Here is a 15590-nt window from a genome sequence, read left to right on the forward strand (position 1 = left end):
CCGACGGTCCTTCCCTGCTTTCCTCTGTGCTGATCTACAAAAAAGGTGCTTGGAGGACATTCTCCATGGGGCTGCTGAAAACAGGGGGCTGGAATTAGCCTGGCAGAGTGGCGAGGGGCTATGCTCAGTTTGTGGCTAATTCTCCTCTCTGCTGTGGTTCCATGGAGCAGCCTCTGTTGTGGCCAGCCCTGCTGCAACCAGGGAGAAGGAGGCACTCTCCCGGAGGCCAAAATGGCATGAGCCGCCCAGCCTGCCTCAGGTGTGGTAACAAGGGTTTGCCTGCGTTTGAGGAAGTGCCACCTGCTGACCCTGGGTTGGGGAGGCGTGGATGCTGCCTTTCCTTTGCCTCGGGCAATGGAAACAGCTCAGACCAGCCCTGCTCCTTATCACAAGAGGACAAACACATGCATGCACTGTCTTCGCTCCATTGCCAGCAGTTGGGCCAGGCAAGGCAGTGTTGTTCCACAGAGAGAAGCACAACACAACAGTGGGCAATGTCCAGCTTCTGAACTTTATTAGGACAGATGTAGAAAGTGTAGGCAAGATTGTGTAAAAAGAAATTTCACGATTAAGGCATTAAGAAGTAGCAGCAGCACAGACACCACAGCCCAGTCACCCCTGTTTATTCCTGCCCAGCCACAGAAGTAGCCCAGGCTCCTGCAGATCTGCAAAGGCAGAGTTGCCTCCTGCAAAAGTACAGACCCACTTGACGCTTCCCCTGGCTGGCTCCCAGAGCGGCAGGGAAAAAGCCCATCTTGCAATTCAGCTTCCCACAGCAAAGGACTAAAGTGCTCAGACCAATCCCCAATTTCGGGGGGGGGGGGGCAAGGGGCAGCTAATCTGCTGTGAAGGTAGAGGAAGTTTAAAATTATAGCCCCCCCCCCCAGCATCCCTTGCTTCTCTCCTTCTTCACAGTATCGGGGTGGAAAGAACATTGAAGGCCACAGTATAAGATCCTGGCTGTGCAGAGCTTGGCTGGCACAGGCTGCCCAATGCCCAGGCTCATGCTGGGCACGCATAACACTGGTTCTCCTCAAGGTAACGCTAGTTATTAATGCTGTCTAGAAAGACAGAAGTTGGTCATCTGGCCGGGGTGCCACAGCATCTTCCAGGAGGCAGTGGTGGTTGTGGTGAAGAATCAGAGTACAATTTTGAAGGAACTGGAGGTGAGAAGAGCAGAAGACATACCAGTGGGTTCAAATGATAAAGAGATTTTATCTGAACATCAGGAAGAACAATTTGGCTATAAGAGCTGTTCAGCACATGAACTGACTGCTTCAGAGGGTGGTGGACTCTCCCAATTTGGATGTCTTTTAAAAAAGCATAGATGGCCATCTTTTGGAGTGCTGCAGTTGTGTCTTCCTGCATGACACTAAAGGACTGGACTAGGTGGCCCTTAGGGCCCCTTCCAGCTCTAAGATTCAATGTTTCTAAGAACAGTATTGGAAAATGTTAGCAAGAGCTGTAGTGGGGTGTGTGTCAATGCTGGAAGGGACCCTTTAAGAACATGCCCTGCTCAAATGACATACCCAAAATGGGAGAGCAATCAATCAGCTACATCCAACCCAGGGTGAAACCTAGAAAAGGGCCCAGGTGTACCTAGTGAAGTCTGGGGACCTGGAAATGATGTGCTGGAACTCAGAGATGTTGATGGTCCCGTCTTTGTCTATGTCGGACTCCTCTAAGATCTGTGGGAAATGACAAGGTCTCAGAAGGGGAAAGAACCGGGGCCATGCTTCCGAGCCCCAGGGCCAACGTGAGGGGATTCCCGCTCTGCCCGCACTCACGTTCTGGATGAGCTGCTCCATTTCCATGGGGCTCAGGCGACTGTCCTCTCCTTCCCCCGTCAGGCAGTTGACCAGGTGCTCCAAATCCTTCTTGTCTAGAGTCCCGTCATCATCAAAATCTGTGGAGAGCGGCAGGAAGGGAACCCACCATTAATGGGGAGGAGGCGCAAGGGGGCCAACAGTGCAATGGGGTCTCAGCTGCAGTCGAGGGGCAGAAGCAATGCAAGCTCCAGGAAAAGAGATTCCAGCTCAACACTAGGAGGAACATCCTGACAGTAAGGGCTGTTCAACAGTGGAACAAACAGCCTTGGAGTGTGGTGGAGTCTCCTTCCTCAGAGGTCTTTAAACAGAGGCTGGATGGCCAACTATCAATAGGGATGCTTTGACTGAGATTTCCTGCATGGCAGAAGAATGGGGTTGGACTGGATCAGGGCCCTTGTGGTCTCTTCCAACTCTACCATTCTATGATTCCTTCATGTCTGTACTGTCACACACCTTTCCCCATCGCTAGGTCCTGGGTGGGTTTGGGGTCTTTTTGAAAGGTGCTATACGTTTCCCTGCTCTTCCCAGTGGAGGTGGGGAACAGAGCACTTGTTGTCTGGAAGGAAGCAAGGTGGGTCTTCTCTGGTTAATGTTCACCTGCACAAGGAGCTCAAGGTGCAAAGGTGAGGAGTGCGCAAGGCCGGTCCTCCTCTTAAGCCTACTTTCAGTTTCATCCAGCAGACAAACACAGAGAGAGTTTCCTCCACTTGCTTACCTGCATATACTCCACTAGAAGTCGAACTCATGGATAAGTCAAGGGCGGGTTTTATGGACTTTGATGTGACCCATGGATAAGTCGAGGGTAAAACCCAGGGCCATGCACCAAAGGATCTAAAGCAGGGGCGAGGAACCTACGTCCCTCCAGGTTCTGACAAACTACCATTGCCATCATGCCTCACCACCAGCCAAAATGAAGGAAGCTTTAGCCAGGTCCATGAGGGCCTCCTTGCAGCCTCTCTCCTTACGGCGATGCTGCTTGTCAAAAGCCTTACCGAAATAAGCTAAACCACATCCAGGGCCCTCCCTTGATCCACCAAGCCTTAGCCAGAGCCTCAGCCAGGACTCACCAAAGATGCGGAAGGCGTAGTGCGCCTTGACCTCCAGCGTCGCCGCGTCACTGAAGGCGCTCAGCATGTCCAGGAAATCCTCGAAGGACATGGCGCCCTCGCCGTCCTCCGCGGTGGAGAAGACGCGGCAGATCCGGTGCCGGAAGGGGTTGGCCTGCGGGAGAGAAAGGGGTCGGTCCAAACGGCCCCACGGCTGACCCCTGACCCCCCCCCCCCCGGGGCAGAGAGAGGCAGGGGCCGCTTCTAAGGCCAGGGAGCCCTGAGTTGGGGTCCTCTGCAGGAACGCCCTGGGCCCCTCAGCAAACTACACCTCCCGGGGCTCCAAGTCCAAGTGGCGGGGCCCAAGGGAGGGTCCTGGCCGGGGGCAGGAGGAAGAGGAGGCCTACCCTGAGCTCCGGCAGCGCCAGCACCTTGCTCTTGGGCACCCGGCTGGCGAAGGCCTGCTCCCGCTCCTCCCGGGGGAGCAGCTCGCAGAAGCGACGGTGGGCCCTGGAAAGAAGGAAGGAAGGCAGTGAGCGGGGGCCCATCTGCCTGCCTGCTTCCCTGGGAAGGGGCTGCTCTGCCTGCGCTGGGGCTCTACTCACAGCAGGATCTCCTGCTTGGTCAGGAAGGTCAGCTCCTGCGGGAAAAGGGAGGAAGGGGAAGAAGGGTCAGTGCCCCATCGCCATTGCCTTGGCCCCAGGCCCCGCCTGGCCAGCCGCCTGCCTTGCCTGGTACTCGCCCAGAAGGTCCCGCGGGAGCCGGCTGCCCGAGGCCCCCATGGCCACCTCCAGCCACAGGGACACTTCCGCTCGCCCTGCTACGTCATCGCCGGCGCCAGGCAACCGCTCCCCTGGCAACGCAGCCCCGCCCCTTAAAGGACCAGAGGAGGAAGAGCAGGAGCAGGGAGGGGCCAGGCAGCCAGGCTTCCCTCCTGCTCTGAGCAGGAACTGGCATCGGCATCAACTGTCCTGAGCCTCCGTGACCCCCGGGCTTCGTGGCTGAGAATTCAGAGGCGAGGAGGGGAGCCTCAGCCAAGAGGGCCACTTGGCCCCCAAGACTCCCAGAGAAGCCCCCAGGGAAGCGTGCAGGCAGGGGCCATGGAAGGGCAGGAGCCATCCGAGCTGCTGCTGCCCAAGTGACCCCTTGCCAGCAGGTGAGGACCTCTGACCACCTCTTCCTCTTCCAGGGCTCCATCATGGCTGCAGGGGGGCTGACCCCCACCCTCCAGGAGCCAGAGGGACCCCCATCGCCCCAAGAAGGGCCAGGGCCGCCCGCCACAGAGGACTTTGCCTACCAGGTGGAGGACCTGGTGCTCCCGGGGGTGGAGTGGCCCTCCGTCCGCAATGGGCTCCTCCGCAGTCCGGCCGGCTGGGGCCCGTCCCCCTTTGACCGCCTCCTGCAGCGGAGCTGGAGGGACCGGCTGGAGCGGGGGCTCTTCCGGTACCCCCTTCGGGAACTGCGGACCCGGGTCCTGGCGGGGCCCGTGGGATTTGTGGCCCAGCTGAACGTGGAGCGGGGGCTGGAGAGGAGGGCCCCCCAGGAGATCCAGAGCGTCCGGCAGAGCTTCGACCCCCAGCAGTTCAACTTCACCAAGATCCGGCAGGAGGAGGTGCTCTTCTGCCTGGCCAGGGGCTGCCGCCCGGGGGCCCCGGGTCGCAGGGTCCTGGTGGTGATCAACGTCAGCCCCCTGGAGTTTGGGCACGTGCTCCTCCTCCCCGATCCCGCCTTGGCGTTGCCCCAGATCCTCACCCCGGAGGCCCTGCGCTTCGGCCTGGAGGCTGTCCTGCTCAGCGCCCATCCTGGCTTCCGCGTGGGCTTCAACAGCCTCGGGGCTTTTGCCTCCGTCAACCATTTGCACCTGCATGGCTACTACCTGAACTGGGAGCTGCTGGTCGAATCTGCCCCTTGCAAGCCACTGCTGCCTGAATCCGGCCTCTTCCTGCTGCAGGACAACTTCCCGGCCCCCGGCTTCCTGTTCTACAGCAAAGAGGGCCGGCAGGTAGAGCGCCTGGCGGGCCAAGTTGCCCGGGTCACCGACTACCTGGTGAAGAAGGAGGTTGCCCACAACCTGTTTGTCACCCGCGGCGCTGCTCCCGAGGGACCCATTCACGCTCGAGCCAGGCCAGGGATCCGGGTCGTCGTCTGGCCGAGAAGAGCCTGCTTCGGAGCCAAAGACAAGTCTGCATTTAACGTGGCGCTCTGCGAACTGGCAGGGCACCTGCCCATCAAAACCGCCCAGGACTTTGAGGGCCTGACAGAGGCCTCAGCCATCCAGACAGTCCAGAGGCATCTCCTCTCAGGCGCTGAGTTTGCCCAGCTCCAGACTGAGCTGGTGGCTCTCCTCAGGGAGCAGTAGCTGCGGAGCCTGCCTTGCGCGAGTCCCCATCATGTCTCTCTGCTGCCGCTCCCTTTGAAAGGAGCATTGGGTTAGGACTCTGGAGACCACGCAAACCCACCGAGCCCCACTCCCTCAGCTTCAGAGGAGGGCAATGGCAAACCCTCTCTGGAGACGCTTGCCAAGAAGCCCCCCAATAGGTTCTCCTTAGGGCCACCATAAGTTGCGAGTGATCGGATCACACTCAGACACAAAAAGGAGGAGGAAGGGCTGGTCAATCAAGCACAGATTGAGCTGGATCCTGGCCGGCTGCTCCTTCTCTGAGGAGGGGAGCGAGGCCTGAGAAGCAGCAGAGCAGGGCCAGGGTTGGAGGGCCAGCCTTGGACTAGGGATCTGGAGAGCAGGGTTCGAATCCGCTGCCATAGTTTGAGTCTCTGTGTGTTGGGTTTTTATTTCAACTTTTCAAAGGTATCAATAAACATTAATTGATTGGAAAGCGCGCTCCCTTTGCTGAGCCAGTCGCACTCTCTGGCCAAGAAACGGGAGCATTTCCAAGATCAACTTCCGCCGACGTCACTTCCGCTCCCCGCCCGGAAGGAGCCACTTCAGCTGGAAAGGCCCGCCGCGTCACAAGGGCTGGTCGCGCGCCGATGACGCGTTCGACGTGCGCGCGGGCGGAAGGCGTGGCTCCGTCCGTTGGGTGATGCCCTCGAGGGGCGGGGCCTCCGTCGTCGGCATGGTGACGGCGTCGGGCCCGGCGCGGGAGGCCGAGGAGGCCCAGGCGGCGCGGGGAAGCCTCGGGCCCGGTGAGCCAGGGGCGCGCGGCGCGGGGGGTTCTGGGAGCACCTGGCTGAGGGCCACTCCCTTCCCTTCCCTGGCCTCACAGCCATGAAACCCACTGGGGCTGCGTCCACATTGGAGAAATAACCCGGTTTGGCACCGCTTTAACTCTTTTCTGTCTCAAGGCTATGGAATTCTGGGAGCTGGAGTATGCTGTGAGATCCAGAGCTCCAACTCCCAGAATTCCATAGCCTTGAGCCAGACAAAGCGGTGGCAAACCGGGTTATTTCTCCAGTGTGGACGCAGCCCCAGCGGCCTTGTGCCAGTCACACTCTCTCAGCCTCAGGGGAAGGCGATAGCAAGCTTCCTCTGAACAAACGCCATGACAGGAAGAGTCCACATGGCCGCCCAGTCCAACCCCATTCTGCCATGCAGGAACTCCCAATCCAGGCATCAAGTCAGAAGGCACACAGCGACCAGAAGCATCTCCCGTGAGGTGGGAAGAGGTGGCTGGTGTGCCAAGGGGAAGGGGTCCCGCCAGCCTCAGGACGGGCCCATCATCCCTGGTCACTGCAGCCCCATGGCCCTTTGGGCAGATGCTGCCTCCTCACAGGGAGCACAGGTGGCTCAGGAGGCTGAAGAACACAGAGCACACGAAAACCCATCAGTGATGCCTTCATCAGGCAACTGAAATGCGCAATATACCTGTGCATTTGAAGAAGCTTTATGAAGCTCCATGGGCTTCTTCAGATGACCCTAGTTACTTAGCACGGTTTTGTTGGTCTGTGGCTGACCCCTTCTTTCTTCCCTTTGCTCTTCGCAAGAGCGCCTGAGAGGATGAAGATCAACGGAGACGCAAGCAGTGAGTCTGAGAACGAGACAGACGAAGACGAAGATGACGAGGAGGAGGAGGAGGAAGGAGGGGCTCTGTCGGATGAGTCTGCAAACATGTGCCTTAAGAATCTAGAGGCAGAAAAGAAAGCATCTCAGCAGAACAACTCTCAGGGCAAGGCAGAGGCCCTGGGCCAAAGACACAAAGGCCAGGGGCAAGCGGGCGCAAAGGGTGGCCAGCCAGAGCGCCTCCTGATAGATCTGGAGGAACAAACGGCAGAAGAGTGCGAGACGGAAGAGACAAGGCGGAACAAGAAGAAGAAACACAGGTGTGTCACCTTTCCAAGCTTTGGCCACAGCGCCCACATTGAGAGGTGCCTTTCCATGTGGGCATGCAAAAGCATGCTTCACCCGTCAGGATCCACTCTGACCAAACGCTTGGCCACTGACCCCGCTGGGCTGAGGGACTCAGGGAAGTGACCTCCCCAAAACCCAAGACTCTGCCCTTCCCCCCATCCCACCCCCGCCATTGATCTGGTCCCAAGACCACTCAGGTCTCTTGGTTGGCCCCATTTTCCACCCAGGAGCCTCCACCTTCTGGGCACAGGTACCTCTCCTCAACCTTTCTTTCATCTTGATTGCAGGCTGCTCTCTATCAACCTGGCCAGCTGCAAATATGAGAGTGGTAAGTTAGGGTTGCTCCCAGGGCCTTCCTCCTGTAGCTGGAGAACATAGGCCAGGGCCTGGGGGCCAGGGGAGGTTCTGGGGTGCTCCTGGTCCCTCTGGGAGAATATCTGTGTCCACTGGCCATATTGGAGCTCCTCTGAGACCCATCCATGGGCCTCCTTCTTTTGCTGCAGTCAGGCGTGCTGCTCGGCGGTGTGGCCTCAAAGAAGTTGGGGAGGAGGAGGAGTGGACAGTTTACTGGACCGATTGCTCAGTCTCCCTGGAGCGTGTCATGGAAATGAAAAGGTTTCAGGTACCTCCAGTGGAAGTGGGGAGAGGGAGCTGAAGCTGGGGAGAAAGGCAGGATGACACCAGGCAATTTCTGGAAGCCAGCAAAATTCCACAGTTCCCTCCTCTGGTTTTTCTGTGAAGGCACTCAGCAGCACTTTGCCACTTCAAACAATTCCTACATTTCAGTGACAACTGTCCCTTTTTATAAGGAGAGTCCCCCGAGGCTGTAAGAGCCGTGTGCTGTAATGGTTTGATTCTGGAGACCAAGGTTCAGTTCCCCGCTTAGCCATGGGAGCCAACTGGGTGACCTTGGGCAAGTCACAGTCTCTCAGCCTCAGAGGAAGGCAGTGGTGGCAAAACCCCTCTGAAGAAATATTGCCAAAAAAGCCAAGTGTTCACCTCAAGGTAATCATAAGTCAGAAACAGTTTAAAGGAAACTACTGGCACTGATCAGAGGCAGTGCTGGTAAGCCAGCTCTAGCGTTGCCCTCTGCCAAGTAGCACTGCCTCCAGATGTCTGCTGCTTTGCACTGATCCAGGGATCACAGGGCTCAGGCTAGCTGTTCTTGCCTCTGGATGAATACTTTCAACAACACAGACATCTCATCTTGCTCTTCCATTTTCCCAGAAAATCAACCATTTCCCAGGCATGGCGGAGATCTGCCGCAAGGACCTGCTTGCCCGCAACCTCAACCGCATGCTCAAGCTCTTCCCCAAGGAGTACAGCATCTTCCCCCGCACCTGGTGCTTGCCGGCAGAGTGAGTGCGGGGAGCAGCTTTGGAGCCCTGGTGGGGTACCCTGAAAGCAGACAACTGGCCCCTCTTCAGGGAATTGGCCCAGGCAGTGGTGATGGGTGGGACAGACCATGGACTCCTGACATTGGCCAGGGACTCCTCTTTCCACTAATTTCAGATCAGTTGCCATGAAGAAGAGACACTGGGCAACAGAGGGTGAGGGGAGAGGGCATGTGGCGCATTTGCCCACCGACCACTCTCCACTCCCTGCACAGCTATGGGGATTTCCAAGCCTATGGGCGCATGCGGAAAAACAGAACGTACATCTGCAAGCCAGACAGCGGCTGCCAAGGACGAGGCATCTTCATTACACGCAATCCGAAGGAGATCAAGCATGGCGAGCACATGATCTGTCAGCAGTACATCGCCAAGGTAGGACTGGTAAAGATGAAGGACGAGGGAAACCTCCCCTTGTTCCATCTTAATCTCCAACTGCAGCAATGTCTTGAGCTGATGAAAGCTCAGCCTGAGCTGTGAAGGTTCAGGGCCAAACTCCTGAGCCAGCCACCCCTTGCATGGCTGGCTCACTCTGCCCATGTTCTTGCAGCCCTTCCTCATTGACGGCTTTAAGTTCGATATGCGCATCTATGTTCTGGTCACTTCCTGCGACCCACTGAGGATCTTTATCTATGAGGAGGGGCTGGCCCGCTTTGCGACCATGAGGTACATCGAGCCCAGCAGCAGCAACCTGGTAAAGAAGGGACGTTTGCCAGGAACTGGTATATGCTTTATAGGATAATACTCTCCTCCTAGTTGCCTGACGGGACTTCTGGGAATCTTGCTGCCAGGTGGGCAGAGTGCCTGTGTTTTGCCTGTGAACAGTCAGCTCAGGTTCCCTCCTGGACACTGCAAACCTGGGGCTGGGAAAGGCTTGGACTTGAGAGATACTGGCTCAGGGTCCTCAGGGTCCTTGCATATTCAAGCATCCTCTTGAATATTCACAGTGCAGCTGAGAGGGAGGGAGGGAGGGAGGGATTCGCTGGGTCGGTGGGAAGTGACCCTGCTTTCTCTCACCCAGGAAGACATCTGCATGCACCTGACCAACTATGCCATCAATAAGCACAATGAGAACTTTGTGCGTGATGACAACACAGGAAGCAAGAGGTATTTTCACCAACCCACCCTGCCCCAGAGCAGAGCTCTGCCTTCTGCATGGGGGCATCTGCAGTCACTTAACAGGGGTTCTGGGACACAGGCTTGGCCACTGGCTGGCTAAGGCAAGGACTTGGCCAGGATCACTGAATCACCCAGTAAAATGAGCTTGTTTTTTACGTATGTGCTCCCTTTGAATGATTGAAAGCCTTGTGAAGGAACATCTTGGACACATGCAGGGTTGCTCTTGGAGGGAGTAAGAGCAGCACTCAGTGGCAGAGTGTAGGTTTCATGTGCAGAAGGTCCCTCCCAGTATCCCCTCAGCTAAAGAGAGAGATGGACAATAAGACCAGGGACTCAGCTTCCTCTCTCTTTCTCTTTGCACATCGATCATGTCACGCTACTTTGTGTCTGAAGGAGTGGGGGACTTTGAGGGGGACTGAGTCTTTCCCTGAGGGCTGAGCAAACCGAGGTCCTACTGGTGTTGTTTGGCCTGCAACTCCCAGCATTCCTCACTATTGGTTTTGCCAGCTGGGGTGATGGGAATTGGAATCCTATGGAGAGTACAATTTGGAAATTGCTGCTTGAATCCCAAGGGTTCCTGCTTGAAATGGAACCCCCGTTGTGGAATGGGCCGTGTTGGCTCTCCTGCTTTCCACCAGGCTCATGGGGGAAGGCTGTCCTTTGCCCTTTCTTCAAGGCCTTGCCATCACCCCAGCCAACCCTCCTCTTCTCCCTTGTCTGGCCCAACAGGAAACTGTCCACCCTGAATGCCTGGATGCGGGAGCACAGCTATGATACTGCAGAGCTGTGGCGGGACATTGAGGACATCATCATCAAGACCCTCATTGCTGCTCACCCAGTGCTGAAGCATAACTATCGCACCTGCTTCCCCAACCATATCTCTGGCTGTGCCTGCTTTGAGATCCTGGGATTTGACATCCTTCTCGACAGGAAGCTCAAACCTTGGCTCTTGGAGGCAAGTGGGATTGCTCAGTCTCTTTCTTCCTTCCTTCCTTCTGTGCTCTGTCTGAAGCGGGATCCCCACTAGCAGCCACCGAGGAAGAAGCAGGTTCCAGAAGATGCACCATCAGACATCCCATCAGGCATTGCTTCCCTTCTGGACCCTGGGACTTTTCCCCAGACTCCCCATCTTGCCTTTAGCGTGGGGCTGAGCATAGTGTGTTCCCAAATAATGTTTTTGTAGAACTTGATCTTTAAAAAATAATAATTAAAATGTGAATTGTCTCTTTTAGAAGCTCCCTGGAGTGACTACTGAATTTTTAGATAGGTTATAGAACCAGCCTACATTCTAGCATCCTAGAACCAGTTGGACCTTTGTTGATTTCTACTTTGGTTCAGGGCATTTTCGGCAGTCCATTCAACCCTGGAGGGTCCTGGGGCAGACTTGCTGCAGTTGTTCTCTCCTTTAGTAAAAACACCCTGGTCCATGTCTTTGAATCTGGGAAGAAGCAGGAATGGTCCCTTCAAGGATTTTGGAAGTCAAGGATAGGACAGGATGAGCTGGAAGGCTATCTGTTTTCCTGCAAGCAGTCACTTTATACTGGCTCGGGATACTAGCCAATCTTAGTCAGTATGGTCAACCCAGATGGTTTGCAGATTTCAATACCCCCCACAACCACCAACACCACCCTTCTCTCTTTTTGTCACTTGCTAAGATCCCAAACACACATTTTGTGAGTTTGGCCACTTAAAAGCCTGTGGGAAAGACATACCTCCCCCCGGCTTGGGGCACCCACTTTGAGTCTAACTATTCAGTGTCTCATTTCTACTACCGAGTTGTTAGTCTTACTGTATTTTTAAAAACAATGTTCAACTCAGACCAGATTTCATTTAGTCTCCTACAGGTGAAGAAGCCTTCTGCTCAAAGGGTCACCAAGAAGCATTCCTTCCCTTTGCAGGAAGGTCCCTGCTGGACTGAGGTGTCCTTGTCCCCTCAGGTCAACCACTCCCCGAGCTTCACCACGGACTCCCGGCTGGACCGTGAAGTGAAGGATGCCCTGCTGTGTGACGCCATCAATCTCATCAACCTACGTGCCTGTGACAAAAAGAAGGTGCTGGAGGAAGACAAGAGGCGGGTGAAGGAGCGCCTTCTCCAGACCCACCAGACCCCTCGGGAGACCAGGTACCCCCAGGACACTGGGAAGGAGAGGGGGCACTTGGTCAGGAACTGCAGCCACTGGCAAGTGCCCCAGTCTCTTGGGTTCAGCATGTCTGTGGCCCCAGGAAGCGCCTCACTGAGCCTTGGGGCTGCCTTCTGCTGCTGGAAACTTTATCCTTCAGGGGCCCCCTCCCCTGACCCAAGGTCTCAACTTCTCCCTTATTGCATTAGTGGCATTTTTCCTCTCCATGCACCACAAGAGAGAAGAGACAGTGAGCAGAAAATAAGTCTTCCCCTAAACCTTCTTTTCCCCTCTGGCAGGGTTAAATGGCATGTGTGTGGCATGAGGCCAGGTTGCACAGACTTTTGGCTTACTGCACCAAATCCGTTTGAGGTGCTGTAATGGAGGGCAGCGGCTGTCCCCAGGAAAATCAGAAGAGGTGTGGGTGGGGCTGTGCCCCCAGATCTCCCTCTCCATCCCCATCAGAGCCTTTGGGATTTCCTCCCTGCTGGTTCCTCACTGGACCTCTCTTGCTTTGCAGGCGGGAGCAGATGGAGAGCAGCCAGGCCGCCTGGCTGGTGCAAGCAGAGAAGTATGAGAACAGCCACCTGGGTGGCTACCGGCGCATCTTCCCCTCCCACGATACTGAAAAGTACGCATCCTTCTTCAAGCACAGCGGATCCCTCTTCCAAGAGACGGTTGCCTCCAAGGCCAGGGAAGAGTGTGCCAGGTACCAACTCTAGAAGCGAGAGGGCCAGGCAAACTGCTTTCTCACCACAGAGGGTGGGTCCCCTCATCGCTTCCCTGTCTTCATGCCCTTCTGGGTCTGGGGAGCCCTGGGACACCTCTTCCAGGCACAGCAACTCCTCCTCTTCCTCTGCCAGGCAGCAGCTGGAGGAGATCCGCCAAAAGCAGGAGCAGCGGGAGAACACAGCTGGGAAGAAGAAGAAGGAGGTGAAGGAGAATCTGCAGGGAGAATCAGCTGGGGAGAAGGCCCAGGAGAAGGGCAAGGCAAAGCCCACCCTCACCCGCATCACATACAGCCACAGCAGGACCTGGAGCCCAAAAGTGCCGGTGCGTTCTTACCCTCCTGTACCCCCACCCCTCTCCAGTTGGGCTTTGGGGCCCAGCACCACCCTAAGCCACCTTTGCTTCTGCCCTAAAAGACACTTCTGTTGATTGAAACCTAAGGGCTACTTCCTACAGTTCTTCAGTTACCTCATCTGGCCCCTGCAGCATGTGCTTGTCTGCCCTGGTTTCGAGGGGGGGGTGTCTTGGGAGAGCCTAGGACCACCTTCCTCTGCCAGGAACAGGCTGAAGGTCTCTGTGAACGTGAAATGGGGCCGGGAGGCAGAGCCCACTCTTGAGGGTTGGAAGACGCTCCTCTCCCAGCACTTGACCTCCATCCCACTTCTCTCCCATCCCTCCCCATCAGGTGTCTTCCTTCACATATGACAGCATGACCCCTCAGGACATTGTGGAAGAAGAAGAGGTAGAGAGGGTCAAAGCCCTTCTGAGACGGGAGACACTCATCCGAGGGCTGGGCATCGTGGACCAGCTGAGCCGCCTGCTGCCAAAGTCCACAGAGATCCAGAGGACCCACATCAACATCTCCGAAAGCCAGGTGGGGTATAGAATCATAGAATCGTAGAGTTGGAAGAGACCACAGGGGCCATCCAATCCAACCCCATTCTGCCATGCAGGAAATCTAAATCAAAGCATCCCCATTGAAAGATGGCCCTCCAGCCTCTGTTTAAAGACCTCTTAGGAAGGAGGCTCCACTGCACTCCGAGGGAAGAGTGTGCTCCGCTGTCGAACAGCCCTTACTGTCAAAAGGTTCCTCCTAATGTTGAGGTGGAGAGTATTTGCAGGTCAAATCCCACCATGGCTGCTTCTCCCTCTCAAGCAGTAATCTGGGTGCCTAACGCTCCAGGGCCAATAGTGGAACATGAACACTGTTTAGGGAACACAGCCCTCTCCTTGGTTGGGGGACACCCCCCTTTTAGGTGAAGAACCCTGGAACACACACTTTGCAGAGCCTGGGAAATGGGCCCAGGGAGCCCATGGGCTCTTGCTGTGAGAGGGTTGTGTGTGTGTTGTGTGTTCCAGGGAGAGCAGCCAGGGAGTCCTTGCAGAGAGGCAATGGCTGGAGGGCAGGTGGACCTCTCGGAGCCCGTCTGCCAGGGTAGTTTGGGGGGGAGCCTTTTCCTGCCCTCAACCTGCTGTTTTCTCCTCAAGCCCCAACTCATCCAGGACATCTTGAATAGCCGAGGATCCCAGAATGTGATGACCCTCGTCCCCGTCCCTCTCCTAGGGAGCTCCATCTCTGAACTTGGGCAACAGGCCACACCGCAACCCTCCACACGCATCCACTTGCTGGGCAACCAAGGCTTCATCCCCACCATCTTGGGCGCCCTGTCGGGCCTGGGCACCTCCCACGAGGACACGGTTGTGCTGCCGTTCAAGCCACATCTTCACATGCAGCCCCCCAGGAACATGAGCTGGCTGGGCACTGCCATGGTGAGCCAGCCCTACACAGTAGCTCAGATGCTGAAGGCCAGAGGGCGGCGATTTGGCAGCGCCAAGAACAAGATGGATGCCAGTGAGTATATGGCAGTTGAGAGTTGGGTAAGGTGGGCTGCTCTCTGGCCTGGGCACCCTGATGGTCAGAGCGGGGTCTGGGGAGGGGAGAGTCCTGGCAAGGTTGCTCAGCCCTGGAGGGGCACAGACAGAAGCCAGCCCCCTCCCCTTGCCTGCCACGACCAGAGATTCTCCGCAGGCTCCAGCGTCCACTGCAGGAGCTTGGGCCCTGCTATCCTCATGGCCTCCTCTTCTTCTCTTCCAGGCAGTCCTGTCAACAGGAGGCCCCTGTACATGAGCTCTGGCTCCTTGAGTTGCCTCTCTCGTGTCGGGAAGGCATCCGGCAGCATGTGTGGCAGCTTCCCCTTCCCCTCTGCGCCCGGCCCCCTCACCCGTAGTGAGGTGCATGGACTGGCCATCAACTCTGCGTCAGCCCCCCTCATCCGCCGCGTCAGCCCCCACCGCTCCAGCAATATGGCCACACTCCACCTCCACCAGCCCAGGTAGCACCCTCGCTCCCCCCCAGAGTTGGCTGCGGGGAGAGTTGATGAGGTGCCATCCTTGCCAATGCTTCCTTGGCCTTTTCCCACCCCAGGGAAGGGACTTGCTTTGGGTTCTCAGCGGCTCTGAAAGCCAGACGAAGGAGGGGGGAGATGGGGAAGGAGTTGAGGGGGGCTCCTTCCTTGTGCCAAGAGGGGCCACGAGTCCCTGCTCTGCTGCTGCCATGGCTCTAGGCCCCATGGCCCATCTCCCCCTTTTGGGCATGAGCTCATCTCCTGCCAGGCAGCAGCCAGCACCCATTTGCCTGTGCCCACTGTCCCTCTGCCCTTTCTGTGTGCCAACGTCCCTGCCATGGATGCTCCTTATCCTGCCAGAGGAGGACCACAGGTGGGGAAGGGGCTTCTTTTGTAGTCAACTTTCTATTAAAGCTTTATACCACTATTCACCCCGAAGTCTGCCTCTCCCTCAGATTCCCAGGGACAGGCGGTGGGCTTTTCTGTGGACGGAGGAAGGGCCCAGAGGCCTTGTGTTTCCTGCGCTGGCCTTTGGCCGTGGTCCTCAGACGGGAGGGAGGCTGGTGAGATGGAAGTGCTCTTCCCTGGAGGCTGGTAGGAAGGCTCCTCTTTGGCCCGGAGGACTCGCAGGAGCCCAGTGGGGGCCCCTGACCACCCAGTTTAAAACTGACCGGCAAAAGTCCAGAGAAGCCCCCCGCGTGGAAG

The 15590-nt window shown here is 56.8% G+C and overlaps 3 protein-coding genes across 3 annotated transcripts; 2 read left to right on the forward strand and 1 right to left on the reverse strand.

The window, feature by feature from the left end:
• Positions 1-492: 492 nt before the first annotated feature.
• CIB1 (calcium and integrin binding 1) lies at positions 493-3706 on the reverse strand. Its single transcript, XM_089539430.1, has 7 exons — positions 3607-3706; positions 3481-3515; positions 3283-3385; positions 2897-3050; positions 1788-1906; positions 1600-1688; positions 493-1160 (listed from the first exon to the last, which is right to left on the reverse strand). The coding sequence occupies exons 1-7, from the start codon at positions 3655-3657 to the stop codon at positions 1139-1141; spliced, it is 573 nt and encodes a 190-aa protein (XP_089395556.1). The 5' UTR covers positions 3658-3706; the 3' UTR covers positions 493-1138.
• A 149-nt stretch (positions 3707-3855) lies between these two features.
• On the forward strand, positions 3856-5243 carry GDPGP1 (GDP-D-glucose phosphorylase 1). Its single transcript, XM_089539424.1, has one exon. It carries the CDS (start codon positions 4074-4076, stop codon positions 5232-5234), a length of 1161 nt encoding a protein of 386 aa, XP_089395550.1. The 5' UTR covers positions 3856-4073; the 3' UTR covers positions 5235-5243.
• A 678-nt stretch (positions 5244-5921) lies between these two features.
• On the forward strand, positions 5922-15312 carry LOC149307536 (tubulin polyglutamylase TTLL13-like). Its single transcript, XM_089539417.1, has 15 exons — positions 5922-6019; positions 6818-7153; positions 7469-7509; positions 7685-7803; positions 8409-8539; positions 8791-8947; positions 9123-9266; positions 9594-9679; positions 10421-10646; positions 11629-11813; positions 12332-12520; positions 12675-12864; positions 13226-13414; positions 14029-14392; positions 14636-15312. The coding sequence occupies exons 2-15, from the start codon at positions 6831-6833 to the stop codon at positions 14875-14877; spliced, it is 2586 nt and encodes an 861-aa protein (XP_089395543.1). The 5' UTR covers positions 5922-6019; positions 6818-6830; the 3' UTR covers positions 14878-15312.
• The last annotated feature ends 278 nt before the right edge of the window (positions 15313-15590 follow it).

Source organism: Sceloporus occidentalis, unplaced genomic scaffold (assembly GCF_023333645.1).
Source record: "Sceloporus occidentalis isolate IW3139 unplaced genomic scaffold, rSceOcc1.0.p SCAF_9, whole genome shotgun sequence".
In the NCBI taxonomy this organism is placed as follows: Eukaryota; Metazoa; Chordata; class Lepidosauria; order Squamata; family Phrynosomatidae; genus Sceloporus; species Sceloporus occidentalis.